At 42.3% G+C, this 24,627-nt stretch overlaps 1 protein-coding gene across 4 annotated transcripts in view; it reads right to left on the bottom strand.

Annotated features, from left to right (window-relative positions):
* ATP9B (ATPase phospholipid transporting 9B (putative)) overlaps positions 1 to 24,627 on the bottom strand; it is a 250,338-nt gene that overhangs the window by 200,991 nt on the left and 24,720 nt on the right. For 2 of the 4 annotated variants that reach the window (XM_044921226.1, XM_044921227.1), the window contains exons 3-5: positions 16,581 to 16,731; positions 13,797 to 13,910; positions 5,635 to 5,743 (exon numbers count right to left, since the gene is read on the bottom strand). In XM_044921226.1, coding sequence (XP_044777161.1) covers positions 5,635 to 5,743; positions 13,797 to 13,910; positions 16,581 to 16,731 — 374 coding nt within the window. Of the gene's footprint in view, positions 1 to 5,634; positions 5,744 to 13,796; positions 13,911 to 16,580; positions 16,732 to 24,627 lie in introns of those variants that run through there. The other 2 variants (XM_021686168.1, XM_044921228.1) reach the window with 2 other exon arrangements.

The following is a 24,627-nucleotide window of genomic DNA, read 5'->3' on the forward strand; positions in this document are numbered from 1 at the left end:
CCTGACACTCACAAGGAAGTAAAAAAAAAAGCAGTATCATCATCATCATCTACATGTAAAATGTCCTTCCAAAGATCACCAATGATGATCGATCTTGTTTAAAGAGGTAAATTTGCATTTGTCTCTGAAATAAACCCACTGACAATTATTTTTAAAATATTCTGAGTTGGGGCGCCTGGGTGGCTCAGTTGGTTAAGCGACTGCCTTCGGCTCAGGTCATGATCCTGGAGTCCCGGGATCGAGTCCCGCATCGGGCTCCCTGCTCGACGGGGAGTCTGCTTCTCCCTCTGACCCTCCTCCCTCTCATGCTCTCTGTCTCTCATTCTCTCTCTCTCAAATAAATAAATCTTAAAAAAAAAAAAAAAATATTCTGAGTTGGAGTGTCACAGAAGTGTAAAAGACATAAGATTAGTATGCCTTCTTCAACATTTTTCACTATTTTTAGGTGACAATGACATAACAAAACCAGCCATTTTAAAGTGAATAATATAGCACTGAGTCCATTCACGATGTTGTGCAACCCACTCTATCAAGCTCAAAAACATTTTCCTCACCACAGAAGGACGTGTCATGCCCACTAAGCAGCTGCCCCCCGCCCCCCCACACACCAACTGCCGACACTTCCCGGGGCCGTGGCGACCACAACCTGCTTTCCAGCTCCATTCATCTACCTGTTCTGATACTTCGTGTAAATGACATCATAGAGTCCATGACCCTTTGTGTCTGATTTCTCTTAGAGTGTAATGTTTTCAAGGTTCACCTGTGTTTATCAGTATTCATTAATTTTTATGGTTGGATAATATTCCAATGTGAGAAAACACCATAATTTGTCCATTCACCCACCGGTGGACATGTGGGCAATTATAAATAGTGCTGCATGAACATGGGTGTATGCCTATCTGCCTGAGTCTCTGCTTTCGATTCTAAAGGCATTTGGGAATGTCTCAATCCTCCTTCATTTGTGAATGATAGGTTTAGGGACATCCAATGCTTAGTGGACCATTTTTTTCTTTTCCCATCTTCATAATGTCACCCCACGTCCTTCTGACCCCCAGGGTTTCTGACTCAAGAGCCCTTCCTTGTGTGTTTCTCTCTTGCTGCTTCTCTCTTCACTGCTTTCAGAATATTCTCTTGGTCCTTGGGTTTCAACAGTTTGATTGTCATGTGTCTCAGTGTGGATTTCCTTACATTTATCTTTCTAGGGATTCACTGATTTTCCTGAATATGTAGTCATGTCTTTCATTAAATTGGGGAAGTTAATGGCCACTATTCCCTACAACATTCTCTCCACCCTTTCTCCCTTCCTCTCCTTCCGAGATGCCCATTGTGTGCACATTAGTACACTTGGCACTACCCACAAGTCCCTTAGGACCTGCTTATTTTCCTTCACTCTTCCTTCTGCTTCTCAGAATGGATAGTTCCACTTGAAATTATCTAGTTATTGAAATTACCTAGGTTCAAGGTCACTGATTCCTTCTGCCAGCTCAACTCTGCTACTGACATTCCCCAGTGAGTTTTTCCTTTACTTTATTGTACTTTTCAGCACCAGAATTTTTGCTTTTTGCTTCTTTTATAATTTCTATACCTTTATTGGTATTCTGTATGTTAATACATCATTTTTCGGGGCACCTGGGTGGCTCAGTCGTTAAGCGTCTGCCTTCAGCTCAGGTCATGATCCCAGGGTCCTGGGATCGAGCCCCGCATCGGGCTCCCTGCTCCGCGGGAAGCCTGCTTCTCCCTCTCCCACTCCCCCTGCTTGTGTTCCCTCTCTAGCTGTATCTCTCTCTGTCAAATAAAGAAATATAATCTTAAAAAACAAAACAAAACAAAAAAACCCATCATTTTTCCTAATTCTTTCAGCATTTTTCCAGTTGTTTCCTTTAGCTCCTTGGACAGATTTAAGGCAGCTGATCTAGACTTTGCCTCCTAAGTCCAGGATCTGGGCTTCTGCAGGGACGGTTTCTGTTCATTTCCTCTGTGACTGGGCCACATGGTTTCTCTGCATGTTCTGTAATTTTTTTGTGGAAACCTGTACACTCTATTATAATCTTGTAACTCAGGAAATCAGTCCCTTCCCCCTCTTCTTGGTTTGTTTTGTTGTTCAGTATATGCTGTAGCCATGCACGTAGGGTGACTTCTCTAGACTCATTTTGTGAAGTGTGTATTCTTTGTCATGTCTGGACTGAGAAGTCTTTCAGCCAGTGTTTTGGAAAGGATTTCCTTGCATGGGGAGGGGGCGAGACTAAGAAAGAAAGGGAAGGATGGTGGGAGGGAAGAAGGAAAGAGCTGAGAGGAGGGAGGAAGGAAGCAAGGGAGGGAGAAAGGGAGAAGGACAGAAGAGAGAAAGTGAGACCAACCTCTCCCAATCGTTGCAGACTGCCTCTGTGCTGGGGACCCCAACACAGAGCCAGACTGCCTGGAACTCAGCCTGAGCCTTCACCTCTGCTTGCACTGAGCCTAGAGACTGGCCAGAGGCAAAACACTTTCTCGGGGTCTTTTTTGAGCGTGATCCAGGGCTGGCCTTGGATGTGGCTTTCAAAACTCCCCAGTAAACACAGGCACTTTTACATGCCCTAATTTTCCAAAGAAATCCCCTCTCCAGCTTCCTCAGCCTGGCATGTGACCCTCTGTTCGGTGTGTCGACTACCACTGGTGGCCCCAAGCTACCGCTGCCTCCTTAGCCTGACAGAGGCTTGAGAAATGCCCACTGGCTTTTGGCTCCTCTGCCCTGAGTGACATCCAAGTTACATGAAAGAAAGACATCCTGAGTCCGTCCTTCATGTGTCCCTGACAGGTTGGACAGACAGACACAATTCTCTGCAAGTAAGTCCTGCTCTATTCCCTTCAGAGCAGGGTCCAGAGTCCCCAGTCAAGAATGTGGGCTGCATTCCTCATGGCAGGCGCTTGGCTTTTCCGTATTTCTGTGGAAGAAAGGGCATGCAGGACTGTCTCCTCTGCCAGTTTCTCAGATACCACCATACCACTTAGTTCTGAATGATACAATTAATACACAGAAACAAATCTCTACACAGTCCAAATACCACAGTTAAAAACAATTTAAAAAATAAGCCGGGATCTATACTATATTCTAAAAAAGACACACCAAGGTTACACCTAATTTGCCTGGCCATTCTGGGGACTCTCTTTTCCAAAACGCAAGCTTACCTCTTTGCTACAACACACCTAACCTCTACCATGCCACAGCTTGAAGCATCAAAGCTTCTTAATAATCATTCGATTTACCCTCAAAAGAATAGTCTTTTCAATAAATGGTACTGGGACAACTGGATACTCACATGCAAAGGAAGGTGGACCCACATCACACACCACACACGAAATATGAAATGAAAGTGGATCACACATCTGAATGCCAAAGCTAAAACTGTAAAATCCCTGGAAGAAAATACAGAAGCAAATCCTTGTGACCTTGGGTTGGTAAATCGTCTCAGGTGCAATGCCAAAAGCAAAAGCAACAAAAGAAAACACAGATGAGGCAGACATCATCAACATGAAAACTTCTGTGCATCAGAGGACACCGAGAAGAAGAAAACACATGCCACAGAATGAGACAAAATATTTCCAAACCATATACTGACAAGAGACCTAAATCCAGATTATATAAAGAATGCTTACAAGTCAATAATTAAAAAAACAAATAACCCAGTTAAAACAGTAAGCCCGGGGATGGGTTAGCCCGGTGATGGGTATTAACGAGGGCACGTATTGAATGGAGCACTGGGTGTTATACGCAAACAATGAATCATGGAACAGTACATCAAAAACTAATGATGTAATGTATGGTGACTAACATAACAGTAAAATAAAATTAAAAAAAAAAAGTGGTATCTTAAAAGAGGTACACACAAGGAAAAAAAAAAAAAAGCAAGCAAAAAATCTGAATAAACATCTCTCCAAAGAAGACATACAAACACCTAATAAGCACATGAAAAGATGCTCAATATCACTAGTCATTGGGGAAACACAAATCAAGCCACAGTGAGATACCACTTCACACCCAACAGGATGGCCACAATAAAGAAGATAGACAATAACAGTGCCATGAGGATGTGGAGAAACTGGAACCTTCACACATTGCCAGTGAGAATGCAAAACGGTGTAGCCAATTAGGAAAACAGCTTGGCAGTTTATCAAAAACATAGTCACCACATAATCCAGCAATTTCACTTCTAGGTATATTTACAAAAGAAATAAAACAATGTTCACACAAAAACACTCACATACAGACATTCGCAGCAGCATTATTTACAAAAGCCTAGAGTGGAAACAAACCAAACGTCCATCTACAGATGAATGGGTGAACACAACACGGAATACCACAGAGTGGAATATTATTTGGCAACAAACAGAAATAAAGCCTGAAAGGTGCCACAACACCGATGAACCTTGAACACAGGATGCCAAGTGAAAGAAGCCTGTGACAAAAGCCCACATACTGCACAATTCCACTTCTGTGACCTGTCCTAAGAGGCAAATCCACGGAGACAGAAAGCAGACTGAGGGCTGCCTGGGCCTGGAAGAGGGTCAGAAGGGGCAAGAATGGGATGACGGCTAATATATTCAGTTTCTTTCTAGAATGTTAAAAATGTTCCAAAATTAGGGGCGCCTGGGTGGCTCAGTCAGGTGGGCGGCTGCCTTCAGCTCAGGTCATGATCCTGGGGTCCTGGGATCCAGTCCCACATCCGGCTCCCTGCTTGGCGGAGAGCCTGCTTCTCCCTCTCCCTCTGCCTGCCACTCTGCCTGCTTGTGCTCTCCTCTGTCTAATAAATAAATAAAGTCTTTAAAAAAAAAAAAAAGTTCCAAAATTAGATGGTGCTGATAGTTTCATAACTCTGTGAACATACCAAAAACCACTGAACTGTATACTTTAAATGGATAAACTTTATGTTATATGAAATACATCCCAATAAGCTACAGAAAAATTTTTTGGAGAATTATTTCAAATAAATAAATTCAGTGTACAAATGTCCAACATGTAAACAGAAGATACAAACTCCACTCTAAACCTCATTTTATAAGCAGCTTCCAAGTTATTATGAATACTTGTCTAGCTCTTCAGTACCCCCCTTCACAGTCCCTTGCTGAGGTAATGACTGTCATGGTGTCACTTTTCGACAGGCATAATGCCCGCCTATAATGGCTTCTCCCACACTCCTCTACACATCGCTTCTTTTCCACTGGGACTGAGAGACCAAAGAAACAAGCTCTTTAAAAACATAAAATTAGGGAAGGCTTAAAGCCCTGAATGAAGTGAAGGAGAAATGGACATAAAGCAGCTATCACTTTGGATCATGACATTTACTGTACGTGCTCCAAGTTCCCTTCACTTAAGGCCATGGTACCAGATGTCTGTCCGACTTTTATGACTGTGTTTAAATATAACACAAACAGATTTTAGGTAGGTGATATTCACAGAAAATGTGCATACACCAGTTAGGTTTCACATGTGTTCTCTTGAAATTGTAGACATTAGATTATTAAAAAAAATTAGATACCATATGTAATCACATACTATTTTCTAACAGAATTAAGACATGTTTTCTTTCACTTATGTTAACTCTAAAATGATGATTACAGTTAGCAAAGGATAAGCTAGATCAAAAGGGTCTTGCTAACCTCTTACTGTAAGCTTGCTGTAGAGCTGTGAATTCACTTCCTTGTCTCGCTGAAAACGCCGAAATTCATCAATTGCTTCCCTCATGATAGTAACAGCCAAAACAAATCCCTATAAAACAAAATAAAATATAGTATTTGAGAAGACTAGCTTTAACAAAAAAGTTAAGGGACTATTCTTTAACCAAGCAGTTTTACTTTTCCCCCCTCAATTTATATTACTTCTAAAACATAAATGAAAACAAAAAGACAAAAATAATGCAACACTACAAGAGGAATATAATACATACTAAAAGATTTACAATTCTCCCTATTCCCAAATAATTTTTTAAAATTCGTTATCATAACATGTACTTCAAGCTAAACATCAGAAAATACTTAGTAACCCAAAGAAAAAAGAAATCAACAATCTGAAAAAAAAAAAAAAAAACAAACAAACAAAAAACCAACCCAGGAATTATATTTAGAACGCCTGAGCCTTTAAATATCAAATTACCAAAGGCTGAGATAAAATCTTATGCTTTCTGCACTTGAATCCTGCTGGTGGAAGGAAGCAGGAAGGAACGCGGCGCAATCCCAACACGACAGCCTCATCCCGCGCAGGCTTGTCCCGCTTTGTGAGCAAAACCTCAACAGGTCAGCTTGAGGCCACACAAATCAACGCTGATGTGCTTGTGCTCTGTCGTGAAGTCCGTTACTCCCCTGACACGTGGCTGACATCTCAGGGCTACACTCGTGTTTTCCGAGTGTGAATACTCTTCCAGTCTACCTCTCTACGGCCAGACTCTTCAGAAGGCTGCATGTTACACTGATGCGCACTCCCCGGCTACTCTGTGAGTGACCCAACACTGGACAACTGCCCTCAAAGGACAACAGTCTGTCACTCCAGGGCTGTGTCTGTGTCACCAACAGGCCACACTAGGTGAGCCCTTGCGTTTACTCAAAGCTGATCCTCCCTGCTACGCTCAGAGTTGTACCATCGCCACCATCTGACCGTAGACTATTCTCATCACCCCAAAGAGAGAGACACCCCACACTGGACAGGGGTCACCCTCATCCCCCTCCAGCCCCCAACCCCTGGCAACCAGTAGTCCAACTTTCTGTCTCTATGAATTTGCCTCTTCTGGGTGAGGTGGCCTGTTTAGCATTTTGATGAACGGCCAAGCTGCCTCCCAAAGTGGTTATACCCCCTAACAGGAGCTTATTGGCCATTCAAATCTTCCTGGGATAAATGTGTGTTCAGATCCTACACCCACTTGTTAACGGTGTCATTTGTCTTTTCACTGTGAAGCTGTAAGAGCTCTTCGTATTATTCTGGAAACAAATACCTCGTTAGACATGTGATTAGCATATGTGAGATTACAAATATTTTCCCCCACTCTAGGTTATCATTTTATTTTCCTGATGGTATCCTCTGGTGTCCAAAAGTTTTTAATTTTGATAAATACAATTTATTTAAGTTTTTCTTTAGTCACTTGGGCTTTTACCGTCCAAGATCACAAAAATTTGCCTCTATGTTTTCCTCCAGGAGTCTTACAGTTTTCGCTCTTCCACTGAGGTCTACGATCCCTTACGAGTGGTTTTCTGGGTATGACCTGAGGGACGGGCCCACCTTCATTCTTTCACATCCAGCTGTCCAGGTGCCCCAGCACCATTCGTTGCGTGCACTGAACGGTCCACCGAACGGTCTTAGCATCCTTGCCGAAAACCAATCTGTCATGAGTGTAAAGGTTTATTCCTGGACTCTACGTTGTATTCCTTGGTCTATTCATCTATCCTTCTGCTAGTCCCACACCTTCTTGATTACTGTGGCTTTGAAATGAGCTCTGAAATGGGGAAGCAGGAGTCCTCCAATGCTGATCTTCTTTTCTAGGTTGCACTGGCTACTCTGGGTCTCCTGCATTTCCACATGAATTTTAGAATCAGCTCGTGAGTTTCTGCCAAAAAGCCAAGTGGGATTTTGACAGAGATTGTACTGAATGTGCAGATCAATTTGGAGAGTGCTGTCACTGTAACAATACTGTCTTTCAATTCCTGAACACGGGATGACTTTTATTTATTTAGATCTTTGATTTTTAAAAAAAAAAAAATGTTTTATTAGTTTCCAGCAGGCAACCCTGTATTTTAGCTAAATCTATTCCTATTTTTTTCTTTCTGATGCCACTATAAATGGAACTGTTACCCTAATTTCATTTTCAGATGCTCATTGCTGGTATACAGAAATACAAGTGGTTTTTGTGTATCTATCTTGTACCCTACAACCTTACTACCTCATTTATTAGTTCTAACGTTTCTGTGTGTGTGGACACCTCAGACTTCCCAACGTACAAGATCATGCCACTGTGAAAAGAGCCATATTTCCTTCTTTCCTTTCTATCTAGATGTCTTTTAGTACAGGAAGACAAAGAAAAAACTATGAAAATCCAAAGCAGGAGATACCAAAATATTCTTTTAACAAATTTAGTGTTATCAAAAGCCTTAAAATTTGCACACACTTTAACCAAACAGTTTCACTTCTGGAAACTTACCCTAAAAAACAAAACAAAACAAAAAAACAAGGATCCCAGCAGCATCAAATATAAAAAACTGGAAATAACCTGCATGTCTATAAATAGGAAATTCATGGTACACTCATATGTTGAAATACTGTATTTCCTTAATTCAAAGATGTGGTTAGTCTCAGGTGGGAAGACGATACCACTTTAAAAACAAAAGCTCTGAGTCTCAACTTAGTTTCAGTAACATGAAACATACGCATCCACCGAAGGAGGAAATACAGTTCTATGCAGCCATTCTCATGCAGGAGAATATTTACTGTTGCAGACCCATGTTCACAGTGCATACGTAATTTCTTACAATTCTACTTGTGACCGCCTCGCCCTGAGAGAGAGAGAGGGGAGAATGGCTGTCGAGCCTCTGTTCCTTAGAGACTGAAGATAGTATTGTTAAAGGAGTGGCTCCGAATCAGGCTAACGTAGCACCATCACCTGGAAGGTTTTCTGCGCTACAGATTTGCTCGAGCCCTGCCTGGAATGTGTACTTTCATCTCTCCTGTCCAAGGAACAGGCCCACACATATATATGTCATCTAGACTCTCCAGGTCAATCTAACTTTCACCCAGGACACGTATGGCTTAAAGACAGCAAAAGTTGGGGCGCCTGGGTGGCTCAGTCGTTAAGCGTCTGCCTTCGGCTCAGGTCGTGATCCCAGGGTCCTGGGATCGAGCCCCGCATCAGGCTCCCTGCTCCGCGGGAAGCCTGCTTCTCCCTCTCCCACTCCCCCTGCTTGTGTTCCCTCTCTCGCTGTCTCTCTATCTGTCAGATAAATAAAATCTTTAAAAAGAAAAAAAAAAAAAAGACAGCAAAAGTTACTTCTCCATTCATCAATTATAAGCCACAAAACGTAATAGTTCCTAGTGCTTTCAAGAACTCAGGAAGTGGAAATAAGCTCTCATTTCTATAGCAGTAATATTAGAGAAGATTACCAAACAGGGGCAGGTCCCAACTTCTGAAACAGGAGTTAAGCACTCTTCAAGGGGACAGAGCCCTGGTCACAGGCAAAGACTGCTAGTACCTACAAGCCACTCTGGGCCACACCCCAAATCTACGGTTTACCTGAATACAGGACAGATGTGTAGGACCAGCAACAACCAAGAGGTGTCACTCCCATACCACCACGTCCGTCGCCGGCATATCCACCCTGAGAAAAGCCCCAAGAGCCAGCCTTGCAACATAAAGCAGATGACCAGAAAGGCGCAAGAGATGCCATGCCACCGTTTCCTTCTTAACAACGGGAGTCTACCACACATGGGCCTCCGCCTTTAGAGTTTAGATCTACTGGGTCGTAACTGGATCAAAACAGACCGGTGGCCTATGGAAGGTGTGGACAAGCGGCCCCACAGGAGTACCTGGACCTTCCCATGGCCTCAGCACCAAGCAGGTCAAAGATGGAAGCTACAGTAATGCCACCTAGAAGAGCCAAAAGCAAACCGAGGAGTATTTCACCGCGAAACCACAGTATTTGTGCATCAGGTCTGTCAGTCACAATGCCTGACAGGAATGTGTCACACAGCCGGTCCGTGGGCCGGGACTAAATCTTGTACCACAAAGTAGAATTCCTTCTTCCTTCTTCTCCAGATGGCCCAGGGGCCATGTGGAGTAAGTGCCAAAACAAGAGGTATTTTATAAAATGAGAAAAAATTGTACTATATATTATAGTATCAGTTTAACCACGCCAGAGACTTCTCTATGTATTCTGAGTAAGTTACCTTTCAAATGCCACAGAAACCTTACAAGGTGTGTACCCTCAGCTCTACTTCAGACAGGGAGACTGAGACACAAGCAGCATACGTACTTCGGCAAAGGTCACACTAAATGTGCAGCTTATGTTGAGCATGCTCGTCTCTGGACAGCAGGAGGTGTAAGTCCAAATAACTGATCTGGTTCCTCCTTTCCGTACCTCCACCCACACCTCCAACATGCAGAGACTCTCAGAAGAAGGAGTGGACAGAAGGACCGAAAATCAGAGTCCTCGCAGACTGGCCACTCACCTACGCAGCCTATCTGACTTTCCATTAACAAAATACCAGGAACCCAGCTTACGTGGAAGATGCAGTGTTAACAAGCCAGACCTCCGTTATCTAGGAACCGCCTGCATGGCTAGATCTATTCTACCTGATTAACTCTGATAGAAGCATTACAATCCGTTTTGTTACTCTGATTACACTAGCTTTCCCTCAAAGAGCTGCTGTGGAAACTGAATGATGCAAAAGGAAACCTTCATTCTGACACAAGAACGCAGTAAAATCACTTATTTTCAGTTTGCTCTCCTGTTCTAAGGCAAAATATAACAGAAATTAGATCAGAGCTGAAGCTAGTAAATAACACTGCCAGAGTGCTTGATATAGAAAGATTATTAAACCATCACTGTCTTCAGAAATACCCTTGAGGTGGAGAGCAGAACAAATGTGAAGTGCCTTGTTTAAAATTAGTGGACGTTACACGTAAGATTTTATAACCACCAGCTATGTGATGGTTTTACGCTTCACTGGCAGGTTTCTGGCAAAGAGGAATTTGGAAATGCTAACTAATTCCTTTCTCTGAGCAACCTTACAGGTACTTACAGAACCTGAGAAAGCAGGCAGAGAAAAGACGTCAAACACTGAGCGTGTGTGTAAGGACCACATGCTAGTGCAGGCCCTCGACAAAGGCCAGGGCCAAACACAGTGGTCAAGAAAGAGCAAGGAATCAGGAGCTAGGAAAGAATCCCGCTGAAGCACACCTCCTTTATTTAAAAAAAAAAAATATATATATATATATAGGATATATATGTGTGTGTGTGTGTGTGTACATTTACACATTTTAGATGTAGATTTAGTTTAAAGGTTAAGTTTGCCTAGATTAATAAAAAAGATCTTCTGTATATAATATCTGAATTTTCAGTTTAAAAAATTTTTTTCTGAGGTGAGTTTGGATCAAGGAACCAATATACCTCAGCCTGCCTCTTGGATTCAAAGGCGAATCCAATGGACACATCACCTTTTTAAGAGTTTTGCTAAATCAGAGGTTAAGATGTATACAGCAGTGCAAGCACAGATACTAACAAATCTTCAGTCCTGATTATCTGATGAAAGGCATCGATCGTGGCTGCTACCCAACCAAAGAACAACAGGACACGGCTTCATAACACAGACCACTTCTGAGGTCTGACAGGGCGGTAGGAGAGCAGGGACACGAGAAGCTGGCCAGGCGTGTCACAAGGCAACATGAAGCGCACTCAAATGGGAAAAACGGGCTTTTCACCTTACTCTGTGGCCCCTGACACGCAAGTGCAGCAGAGTAACAACGTCCCTTCCCTGAACACCGCAGCGGGGGCTGACCGAGGCACTTCTGTAAACGCCATCGTTAATTCTCACACGCCGACAAGAGAAGGACTAAGTACTTCCAACACCTCCGGCTGACAATCGAGTCAGAGGACGTAAACGTCACAGGGAAGCCCAGGAAGGACAGGCACCGACGCTCACACGCACGCTCTCACTCCAGCTCTGGCCGACAGTCAATTCTGTGCATGAATTCCTCATCAGGAATCCATCTAAAACTAACACTCTCTTCGGTTAAAAGCTACTTAGATCACAGTTAATAGGAAAAGATGCAAAAGCAAAACAGAAATGAACACATTCTACGTTAGATTTTTAAGAAGATGTTGTGTTCTGAGAATATCACAGATAAAGTGAATTTCAACCCAAGATGGGAGTGATACTGAAGGGATTCAGGGCAACCTCGTGAAGCCAGGGGTAGAAAAAGTGGCCAGAAATAAACATTGAAATTGTTAAGTACAGTCGTGTCTTTAGGATGAGCACGTATTTTCTCTATGCTCTAAAATTTCTGTAATGCTATACTGCTTTTATTGGAAACTGGGAAAAGTAAGGAGCAGTCTGCCAATCAGACTTCCAGGATGCACACAGCCTAAGGGGTCTCCGGCTCACGTGCCCAGGGAACAATGTACAATCACAATGACCATTATAGCAAAGTCTGTAACTGTGAAAAATGAGAAGAAACCTCAAAGTCTCCTTTTCTGGGAAGATGGACATATTCATCCAATGGAATGCTTCAGAGAAGTGAAAAGTGAATGTGTCATCATGGATCCATTTTATAAATCAATGTTAAGCCAAAAAAGCATGATGCAACAGGAAGCATACAGTAAGATAATCTTTATATAGATTTTTTAAAGCATGCAAACAATACTATTATTTTAGTGATCCAAACATAAGTAGTAAAATTATTAAGAGAGATGTAACAACTGAATCTCAAATGCAGAAGAGAAGTTGCCTGCAGGGGGAAGAAAGGCGCGAGGAAAAAAGAAAACAGTCTCTGTCCTCTGTCCAGAGCCACCTGGCCTGAACCAACTGTGACAACAGGGGTCTGAGCTCCAGTGTCCTTTGTGTGCTGTGTGACACCTAGAGAGACAGACAGCTCCCTCTCCCACTCAGGAGGAAATGGGAGCCCCCACTGACCTCCCTCCCATCACAGTCCCCGCGTCCCCACGCTCCAGCAGCACCCCAGCACCCCGGCTCCCTTGGCCTGCACATCTCTTTTCCGTGTTCTGCACACGGCCCAGCCACTCTGTCATCTGGATAGCATCTGAGTGCCACCCCTCAGAGGGGCCTTCCTTGACCACCCTAGTTAAATAACCCCAATGTCTTCCAACCTTGCTAATTTAAAGAGTGGACATGTGTTCATTCATTCGGTGATTTTGTATTTGTAGGACAATGCAGTTACTTTCACCGCTCAAATCCATGCTACTCGAAAGTCTGTGTGGATGGGAGCAGGAGGGGCTGCTTGAAGGGACCCTGTCAGGGAGATTTCGGCCCCCTCTGCCAGTCCTCCCCGGTGCGTCTGAGAAGACCCTCTCTGGGGGGCCAGGGCGGCACCAACCAGAAGAGATTAAGTCGGGAGCATGCTGATCAGATGTCCAGTTCTGAAGGGAGTGCTTAGGTGGGGGATGCCAGCCCTGCCCTTTCACTATGTTTTCTTGACTGGATTATGCTGGTAATCTGCCCAAAAGGAAGCAGTACATTTTTCCAGGTGAGAGGAAGAAAGAAGGCACACATTTTGCCTGTATAAGCTGAAAATTAATGAAAATTACTGGCAAACAGCATCAAACCATTAAAACAGCATTATGTTTGAAGTTGAAATATTTGATGCTAAGTGTCATCTGCCTTTCAAAAACTTTCACACACTGAGCTGCCAACCAGAAACCGTCTGGACTTCACTGACTGAGATACTTCAGCCAAAAGGGAAGAAGTGCCCATCTATCAGGATGCCAAGAGAGTCACTGAGGAGACCCCACCCCATCATTCCCAACAGCGCCATCGGCATGGGGGGAGCCAGGCTGGTGAGACAGACCTTGTATCGCAGGGCACGTACAGGATGCCCCATGGAGAACACCCCCACGCCCGCCAGCAAAGGCGCCCAGTGGCCCCTGAGCCAAGACGCACAGGCAGCGCACGGCCCGACGCCCCTGCGAGGCTGCGAAGTCCAAAGGTACACAGCAGCAGTATCATGCTTCTGAAAACCTGATCACTTCATCCTTCAACCATCTCCACTCTGAAAACCAAATACTAAATATTAATAATTTAACTTAATTTCAAAAATCTTTTCTTTTACCAGAGGAGCCCAGTAGGTGTAGAGATAGCCTATTTTCAATGCTGGTACAAACTGTGAGCAGGATACTACCAGAAAATAGAGATTCAAGAAAAACTTGAATTGTTCATATAAAACCTAAAAAGGAAAAGAAAAAATTAACACAATCTCTCCAAGGACAACCTTTAAAACTTCAATTAAATAATTAAATCAGCACAATATCTAACTACATTTCCATCAAACAGTGAGAATATGCCCTGAGTTACAGTAAATTAAGTAATTTTGACACTGGCTTTCCAATAACTAAATTACATATATATTATATTTACTTAAAATTATATTTAAAATAAACTGAAAAAACAATTAGAACTTCCAATTATGTTAAAAGCATCCTCTAAAAGTTTTGATTTACTTGTATACAATTTCCAGTTTTGCACACTCCTCTGTAAATCTCTGTATGTATATCAAAGCAAATGAGATAGCGAAACCTTCCCAGTGTTACTAAGTCAATAAATATATTATTTATATACACACAAATGCTTATCTTGATAACTCAGAAACTCTTACAATGGGAAAGTTCTATTAACCTTATATTTATGAAATGGTAAAAAATGTAACAGCCATGTTTCTGAACATGAACATCTGGGTAGCTTTAAAATAACTGAGCGAACAAGCAAAACATACACAATATGACTTCACAAAAACTGCCTTCATCTCTTCTATTTACTTCTCTCGAAGTATAAGAAATAATGACATAAAAAAGTATGTGAATTGCACATCAATTCAGGAAGACGGCAACCTATATATTCTTTATAATCTCTTGGCAGTTGATCTGCAATAATATTTTCAAATACAAAATAAGTATCACTCAATAAAATTTTAGGAATGCAAATCCTGCAACTTTTTGTTTTTTAATTCAAACAGAGTTATCTTTAAGGAAGAAAACCCAAGATCCGGTATATTAACAGACTTCTATTTACAAATTCTCAAATTATTAAATTTAAATTGAAAATCAAAATGGAACAAATCTCATGTTTATAGATGAGAATAATTCAAATGGCACACTATAATTGCAATTAAACTTACAACCTTGCAACTTCCAAATCACAATCTCCTTGGATGCCACTTATATGCAACTTGGAGGGTATGGAAATTTTAACAAGAGCAGAGCAATGGGTTAAGTACTTATTGTTGACTTAAAGAGTCTGGAACCACAGTTTTTATATAATGAAGTTTTCTACATTACCATACAGTTGTTTGTGCAACTCAAAAATCAGCTACATTGATAACACGTTTATATTCATAATCATATTCAATTGCTGTCTAAAGATGTTTTGAGTCATTTCATAAATTAATCTCAGCAGGAGAGAAAGCTCTTTTTCCTCAGTGATTTCTTTAAAATCTCAGTTAGCATAAATTGTATCTATTAGCAATTCAAAAATTGCCATTTGTGCTAAAAATGGCATAGAATTCCTACTGTGCAATTACCACATGTTTCTAAAATACTACGTTTTAGATGAAAAGCCTAATTTAAGAGACACTCTAAGAACGAGAATTCACACGCTCACAGTGGAGCAGCCACACCAACAGGTGCCCCCAGGACTCGGCCCACCCTGCTGGGCGGCAGGGGTGTGCTCTGGGCAGAGCGAGGCTGCACTGTGGGCTTGAGGCCACTGTAGTCAACACTCTGTTGTCTACTGAATGAACTCTGTGACCTTCAGGAAAATGTACAATGCTTCGCCCATCTGCGAGTATTTAAAATTTAAAGAAAACAGTAGCTTCATTCAATAAAGATGAGAATATTTATCTGCCTGAAAGACAGCTTACATTTTATTGTCCTGACAAAAGAGCTGTCTTTTAATGATGGAGACAGTAGTTTTGTGTGTTTTACTAAAGAGTTAATTAGATATGAAGCATTCGCCAACTATTAGATGGATGGGGGAGGGTGGCGAGGGGCAATCAATGCCCAGTATAAAATCAGCGTGATTATTTAAATTAAAACATGAAAAATAAAACAGCCCTTATTTCACTTTACCAAGAGATTTTCTTGTAAACAGCATAAGAGCGAATAACTAGAATGTGTCAGAAACTTTGATATAGAAATATAACCAGTACCAGCTTCCTTTTGCCTTTAGAAAGATGAATAAATTGGTCTATAAAAATAGGAAATGATGTACAAAAAAAACAAAAATTAGTCAATCATCCTAAATACATACTCAGTTTTGTAACTTAAGCCAAAAATATCACTAGCAACAAAAAAAGTAATGAAATAGTTAAACTTCGTTATTTACACTTAACATAATACCTAATTAAAGATAACTAATGATATAACAATATAACATGGCCTGAAATTTATAATGTGAAGCAGAAAATATTATCTATAAATGCTTACAGATATTTTGTTACTGAGTCATGTTTGTATAAAAAACTATTTTACTTTCATCATGAAGTTCCTTGGCAGGCTTTAAACTTAACATTCCACTTCACCTCCAAACAAAACTTACGACTTATTTTTTGATAATTTAATTTAGGCCTCCTTGGTTATTTCCACAATAATATAAATATGTTTATCTAGGACTGAAGTCAAACTATAAATTTTCTCATATTGAACTCCATGATGTACCCATTAAAAGTGTGCATGAATTGTTTAACAACTATTTGAAACATGAATGGTTCAAAAGCAAAAGGTCACTGATTTGGACATGACACAATTAAGAGGGGGGAAAAAATAAAAAAATAAACAGTGAAAACAAAAGGAGCTAGTAATCTCTGATATGAAACTTATTCTTAAGAATGTAATAGTCTTACCCCAGGTATAAAGGTAAATACATTGTATTTTTGATTTTTTATAGAATTTCTGGGATGCTTTTCTTCACACTTTTCGGGATATCCAAGCCACACTGTGCGAGCTTTCAGTTCCCTCTTTCTTTGACAAATATTTATCAGCCAATCACAGCAACTGCATGAAACAAAAGACACTCATTATATATGCTTTTTAAAAATTTTTTAAATTAATTCTACATATTTAGAGCCAACACTGATTGTTTCTGTATTTACCAGACACCGATAGCATATATAATGCTCATCTGTAAAGGTTATCTTAAAATAGGTTATACTGAAATAACTTTGACATGAAACACTGAAAGAGACTTGTATGAGTGCATAATGACTCCTAGAACCTCAGGGAAATGATCTTCCCTGTTTAGACCCTCTTACTGACAAAACCATTAAGATTCTGAAGCAATCAATGCTCTTCTATGAGGAGAAAAGGAGAGCCGTGTCGTTTGCAATTCTCAATACACCACTCAGTGATCCAATGACAAAGGTCCTCAGATGTCAACTCTCTCAGGTAATCACTCTTTTCCTCTCTTATGGAGTACTATTTTAGTAGCATTAATATAAAATTAAGACTTACTGCTCAACTCAACATTGAGAAAGGACACTGACGTTTAAGAGGATACGCTCATGCTAATTAGGGCTAAAGCTATCTTCCAGTCCGTCCATGCGCCACAGTGTCAGGACGTCAGCAGCGCACACACTTCCACTTCCTGGACATCCAAACCATCATGTTTGGATAGAGAGAATAAACTTTTCTCAAAATACTTAAGAAAATGGTGAAAAGGTATCAACATCATCTGAACTAAGCATAAAATAGTAATCGTGAATTTAAACTTCAGCGTTAACAATTTGGCTTTGCTCCAATCTCCAAACTGCAGAAGGAGACCTAGAACGGCTTATGAAGGGAGGCTGTTCAACTGCATCTTCCAGGTGTAGTCCGGGCTACAACAGCAAGCCAGCAGCAAAAGGCAGACGCTCTGAACTTCACTCTGCGACAGACTCAGCTGGAAAGTTAACAGGAAATCTTGCGTGACAATGTCAGTCTCAGGAGGTGTGATGATACAATGATGTTGGCCTATCAGGACTTCCATCCTGAAATCACTGCATGTCTCCCATGGCAGGTGGGCAGGGCGCACCAGCCCTTTACCCCAGTCACACTGACGTCCACCTTCGGAAATCGCCTACTCTGCATGGCACCCATGGCGGTATCCTGTACACTGAGACTGGGGTACCTCCACCGAGTATCCGCCTATCTCTCAGCTGTGCACAGAAAATCTCCAGTCCGGAAGGACAGGAGTCCGCCCTCCAGCTGTGGGCATCCACCTCGCGCCCGCCCACCCGCCCGCAGGACTGGGAGCACTGCTACCTGGAGGAGCTCTCTTGTGATGGCAATCCTGAGTGCCAGGGGCACAGCCAAGCAGGTCAGTTCCAAACCACCCCCCAGGACCCCTCCCACTCCAACTTTTAAGGACAGATAGCACCCTCCCCACATAAAGGATACTTTTAAATCCCAGCAGTTACAAACCAGGATATTATTAAAGTGATTTAAGATTGCCACAGTACATATTCCCGCCTTTACTGCCTTTTGTTGGCGGGGGGTGGGTGTTAAGTAGATTTCAGTAAAATATTAGGGATATGTGATCTTGCTCATGCTTGAATGAAACAAAAATTAAGTAAGGCTTCAAATAAAATATCATCTGCTTCAAATTACTATTTCTCACCTCCTGTTGCTTTTACCATGTGGCCGCACCAAGGTCAGGCTTCTAACAAGGCTTCTTCCCCTGCGGCACAACGCACCTTGCCACTCGCAAACCTTACGGCTCCACAGCCACCCCTCCCCGCGGCACCAGCCCACACAGCCCAGAGCTCCAGGGGCTCCTTCCCTCGTTCTTCCTGGCAGTAGCTCTGCATCGCCAACCTCTTATCTAGCTGCATACAGCATGTTCTCTGGAGGCACGGACACCTCACGGTCCCGTCACACAAGACAGACACCCCATGCAAGCTGGGAGGGGCCCTTCCCTACCCGGGGTTTAATCAGTCTGACACCCGCGGCGGCAGCACAGCGATGTGAGACTCGCGCATCTTCCACGGGACAGACGGGAGGCCAGAAAGGTAAATGACTTCCCTAAGATGAGGCATCGAGGCGGTGGCAGAGCTGAGAGCAAAGCCTGACCGCGCGCTGCCCGTGAGCCCAGTGTTCACGCCGCCCCACGTCAGGCCGGGCCCGTCAGAACATGGCGAACGCAGGTAACAGACTCCACAGGAGCGCCCAGCAGGTCGAGGGTCTGCGTGCGCGTCTGTGAGAGCGCTGGTGACAGGAGGTCGTGCTCTGGAGTGCGGGGCGCAACGCGGGGCGCGGCCACCCTCAGTCACACGCAAAGGTCTCCAACACTCCTTCCGGCACAAGGGTACATGCCTGCGCTGCCCAGCGAAGCATCCACTGGCCGCACATGACTATTTTCATACGAATTAACATGAAGTGAAATAAAAAGCCCAGTTCCTCAGTCACATGAGCCACCGGCTCCCACAGTGGCCACCAGATCTAGACCATTCCCACGTCACGGGAGGGTCAGGGGCAGGGCTGGCCCGTGGGAAGCAGATGAGATGCAAGCCTTCAGCACTGCGACTATGGCGAAATCCTCCAGCGATGTATTCAAATACGAATTCTTATTCTGAAACACCTACCATGACAGTTTGACGTACACAAGTCAGACAAATCTAAGATGAAATAGAAGACAGGCAAGATTAAGTGTGTGAAAAATAAATATAAAATTTAGGAAATGTGGATTTTACCAAGTCTACGGCAAAAGGCTCTATAAATGCAAAACCACGCTGTGCATCACATGAACGCTGCAGAGCACAGCCAGAAGGAAAACCTCCACACCAACACACTGTGTGCTGCACTGAAACTAACGACCCACGAAGTTCCAAAGCCTTCCGCTCTGTAAACTCTAAATTAAATACCAAGGGCTAAAAACACACATAACTCAGCAGTTTATTAATTTTTTTCTCTACAACCTGGTAGAGGAAAAAAAACCAAGATCCCCAGACTTCCGAGATGTAACTAAACTATTTGCAACACTTTGCTACTAAGAACTATCAAGAAACAAAAGTGTTATTACTAATTATTTCCTTATGCAAACACAGAAGCAAGTTGTCGGTAGGAAGCCATAATCAAATCACACGCTATTTCACAAAATTAAATGAATACAACGCTTGAGGTTTGACAAGCCTGGAGCATCACCAGAATTGCCACTGGATGATGCAGACAGAAAACAGGACCAGAAAGGAAGACAGGTGACCTGAATGCAAAGAGTAAAGGGCACGAACACCAAACATTTAAAACAAAACCTGTAACCCAAAAAGTAAATGTAAGCCTTACTACGTTGTAGAGCTAAGCAGGAACATAAAACTATGGGCAATTTTTTCGTAAAATATACTGTTAAATACTGATACAGAGAGGGAGAATCTCAGAGAGGGTGGGAGAAAATAACCAGGAGCCACAGCTGGTGACACTTCAGGCGTGATCGCTCAGGGGACACTCCCCATTCAGAGGTTAAGTCACCTGCCACCATCGAGGGAAAGCGACACTAAATCCAACATTGCACAGTGTGTTTTTCCTTACAACACTGTAGGATCAGCAGCTTTTCACAAAGGCCTCTATAATCAAAGTAACACTCTAATATTAAATAAAGTATCTTTAATATACCAAGATCCTGTCTCCTAAAGCTTTAATAACTAGCCACAGTTACGTAACTCCCAAACTTTAGAGAGCCTTCTTCAAAAAACAACCAAATTTAGACACTTATGATACCCAACAGGTACCCATGGTTACCAAGAGCAGCGCAGCCTACTGTCTTCCTAAAAGATTCGCATCTCCCCATGCTTTTGCACTGCAAATGTGCTGCAGATCCCCTGAAAGCGTAGAGACCATTAAGAACAGGAATAATCCCGGTATCTGACATCCCTCCCCCGCCCCTGACCCACCCATCCACCCCACTGTTCCTATGAAAATGCCCTCAGTGGCTCCACTTTCCTAAGGGACAAAGTGACTTTTGGTAAGAAGTGAAATATAAGTCTCCTAAGAAAGACACCACCACCAGCCCCAGAGAACTAGCATATCGATGTGCATCACAGTAACTCACAGGAAGGACAGTCCAAGTTTTAGAGGGCAGATTACAGAAAAATTTTTTCAATGTGTCAGAGCTGGAATTTTTACCAAATAATAAAAATGAGAAAGCAGTTTTTAAGCCATGAAGAAATTAAAGCCTACTCAGTTGCTGAAATTAGGAAGAATAATTTTAAAATAAGCCTCAGGGGCGTCTGGGTGGCTCAGTCCTTAAGCATCTGCCTTCGGCTCAGGTCATGATCCTGGGGTCCTGGGATCGAGCCCCACATCGGGCTCCCTGCTCCGCGGAGCCTGCTTCTCCCTCTCCCACTCCCCCTGCTTATGTTCCCTCTCTCGCTGTGTAGCTCTCTGTCAAATAAATAAATAAAATCTTTAAAAAAATAAATAAATAAAATAAAATAAGCCTCACTAGTCAGAGTCTACAAATAGAAATACATTGAAATACTCACAACTCAATATTAGTTGCAACCTACCTGAAATATTTACAACTCATTATTGTTATTTGCTACCTACCTTTATTGCAATATTCACCAACATTTCCTTCTGCAATTAAACTAAGTAATTTTATGCATCTTCTACTCATTGATCCAACACCTAATAATATTAGTAAACACTGTATTTTATAATGCCTAACATTTAGGGGAAAAAAAGTAACAAATACTCAAAAATGAAAATCTGTAAGAAATTAAGAAAATAAAACTAATCTAAGTTGTGAGATGTACAATTTTGTTGTGTAAGGTGCAGTTTCTATTTATTTTTTTTAAAGATTTTATTTATTTATTTATTTGACAGAGAGAGAGAGAGAGCACAAGCAGAGGGAGCAGCAGAGGAAGAGGGAGAAGCAGGCTTCTCCTGAGCAAGGAGCCCGATGCAGAACTCGATCCCAGGACCCTGGGACCATGACCTGAGCCGAAGGCAGACGCTTAACTGACTGAGCCACCCAAGCACCCAAAGTGCAGTTTTTAATTTAAACAATAATTTCTCAGTATGGCAGATATCACTGAACAAGAAGAGCATGACAATATCTTGGATCATTTCTCATTCCGTACAGCAAAAAAGACACACATTAGTGCCATACAGACTGATTAGAACCCACCAACATGGTTCAGTTAGCTTTTTCTACACGATCACCACTTAACAGAGGTAAAGACTTTATATACACATCTATTATATTTTATTGTTTTAATGTCCCCCAAACATGGGTGTCTTGCTAACATCTACATCTGGAAATATATTCTTAACATTTTCCTTTAAAAAAAAGTAATATATTACAAATAAAATCCAAAATTTGTCTATGTTCCATTTGGTAAAAACAAAGTGCTATAAAAGACCAAAAATAATTAATTCAACAATGGGGGCATCTGGCTGGCTCAGTCAGAAAAGCGTGTGATTCTTGATCTCGGGATCATGAGTTCAAGATCCATGATGAGTGTAGAGATTACTTAAATAAAACTTTCAAAAAATTAATTCAACAATGTATTCAACACTATGAAAAGACTCCTAACATTAAAGTCCATAATTGTTGGCAACTGTTTGGTAGCAAGGGTAAGTACCCCTTCCATAGTACACAAGGCCCCTTTAGAGTCCACGCCATTAACACTAAACTGTCCACATCCTACCCACTCCCACTTCCTCCGTGTTTTCAGCCATCTCTGACGGCTCCTCTGGCATTCATTCAGTGATTCTCCATGCACACGAGATACAGGTTCTCAGCCTCCTCGACTGCAGCGATCCTCATGCCGGGTTCCCCTTAGGATGGCGAGACCGGCCTTTATCCACGTAAAGACACCAGTCGGGATTAGTCTTATTTGGAGCACAAGTCCTCACCCTCGCACTTTTCCCAGGCCACAGAGCGAAGAGCAAGGGCTTTGGTTTGTTAAATCAGACCTTGGTTCAGTTTCTGGCTTGGCCCTGGACCATCACAAGAAGGACTTTTCCAGGTCCTGGCTGTAGACAGTGCTGAGAATGAATGCCCAGCTCCTGAAGAAGGTGCGTACCACGAAGGAAGAGCACCAACAGCACCGCTCCCGCTCCTCCCTGCACCCTGCGCTCATGGAACACACATAGCTGTGAACTGCACACCACAGCCATGAAAAGATGACTTCTAGTGGTGGCTCCACCCAGATTCCTCTGCTGCAAGCTCTTTCCTCAGTTCACAGCCCTGGGCACCGCCCACCCCCAGCTCCCACAGCCACACTTCCACTGCCAAGTCTGCGACAGTTCAGGCTCTCTCACTGATGAGACAGTCATAACATTACACTGGATCCAATACAAATGCATGACTACTGATTTTCCTTTGTTGGTTATTGATCTCTCCACCAAAGCATGACCAATTTTCCCATGCTTTCAGTCCTCATCTGAATCCCAGTTACCTCCCCACTCAAATGATCCCATGTTCCCAATTAAGGATAAGATAAAAGTCATCTTCTCCACCACTGCTTCACTCTTCTACCCCTACCCTTCCCTCTGCTTAAAAGGATGGATATTGGGCGCCTGGGTGGCTCAGTTGGTTGGGCGACTGCCTTCGGCTCAGGTCATGATCCTGGAGTCCCGGGATCGAGTCCCGCATCGGGCTCCCTGCTCAGTGGGGAGCCTGCTTCTGCCTCTGACCCTCCCCCCCTCATATGCTCTCTCTCTCTCGTTCTCTCTGTCTCAAATAAATAAAAATTAAAAAAAAAAAAATCTTTAAAAAAAAAAAAAAAGGATGGATATTAGTCTTCCTTCCCAAAACTGTCTTTCTCCCCAAGGTGTCCCTTTCCTTTATTTTTCAAAGACTTACACCACATGTCCCTTGATGTTTTCAGAAACATCATCCTTCTGTGTGGTTTCCCTTAATCCCGACAATGACAGGACTCTGAAATCTACATCTCCAGATCCTGCTTCTGAATCTGACAGGATTGTCTGTATTACACCAACCCAATACAAGACAGATTTTAATTAAAAAACTGTCAATAGTTTTAGATGAGCAATCTATGAAAAAAAAAACAAAACCCATAGCTCACATCACACTTTATGGTGAAATACTGAAAGCTTTCTAGGACTATGAACGAGGAGCAAGACGGTACACTCGCCACTGCTATTCCATATAAGAGTGCATGTTCCAGACAGACCCATAGGCAAAAAAAGAAAAGAAAAGGCATACAGGCTATAAAACGAAGAAATAAAACTGTCTCTGTCTGCAGATGACAGGACTGTCCAAGTAGAAAATTACATGGAATCTACACAAACACTCTTAGCACTAACGGTAAGTTCAGCAAGGTTGTAGGATACAAGACAAGCATACAAAATCCAACTCTAGTTCTATACACCAGCAATGAACATGTGGAAACCAAAATTTAAAATACCAGTTACAAACACGAAGAAGGGAAAAGAAAAAAAAAAAGAAAGAAAGAAATACTTACGAATAAATCTAACACGTGTAAGACCTGTGTGCTGAAAACTACAAAATGCTGATAAAAAGGTCAAAGTTCTCAATAAATGGAGAGAAGTAAATTGTGATCTAGACGATTCAACACAGTAAACATGTCATTTCCCCCAAGTTAATATACAGGTAAAACATAATTCCTATCAAAATCCCTGAAAGGATTTTACAGACTGGGCTAGATTATTCTAAAATGTCTATGGAAAGGCCTAAATAACTAGATGGCTAAGAAAATCCTGAAAAAGAATAAAATACAAGGAATCAACCTGCCCCATTTGAAGACTTGGATAAAGAGACCGTTCTCCAGACTGGCACTAGCAGAGCAGACGAAGGGACAAGACAGCAAACAAGCCCCACGCATGTGTAGCCAACGGACCAGAGACACAGCATAGAAGCAATTCAACCATGGTGCTGGAGCATTTGGATATACGCAGGCAAAAAATAAATCTAAACCCAAACTTCCCACC

The sequence above is a fragment of the Neomonachus schauinslandi genome, chromosome 14 (genome assembly GCF_002201575.2).
Source record: "Neomonachus schauinslandi chromosome 14, ASM220157v2, whole genome shotgun sequence".
NCBI lineage: Eukaryota > Metazoa > Chordata > Mammalia > Carnivora > Phocidae > Neomonachus > Neomonachus schauinslandi.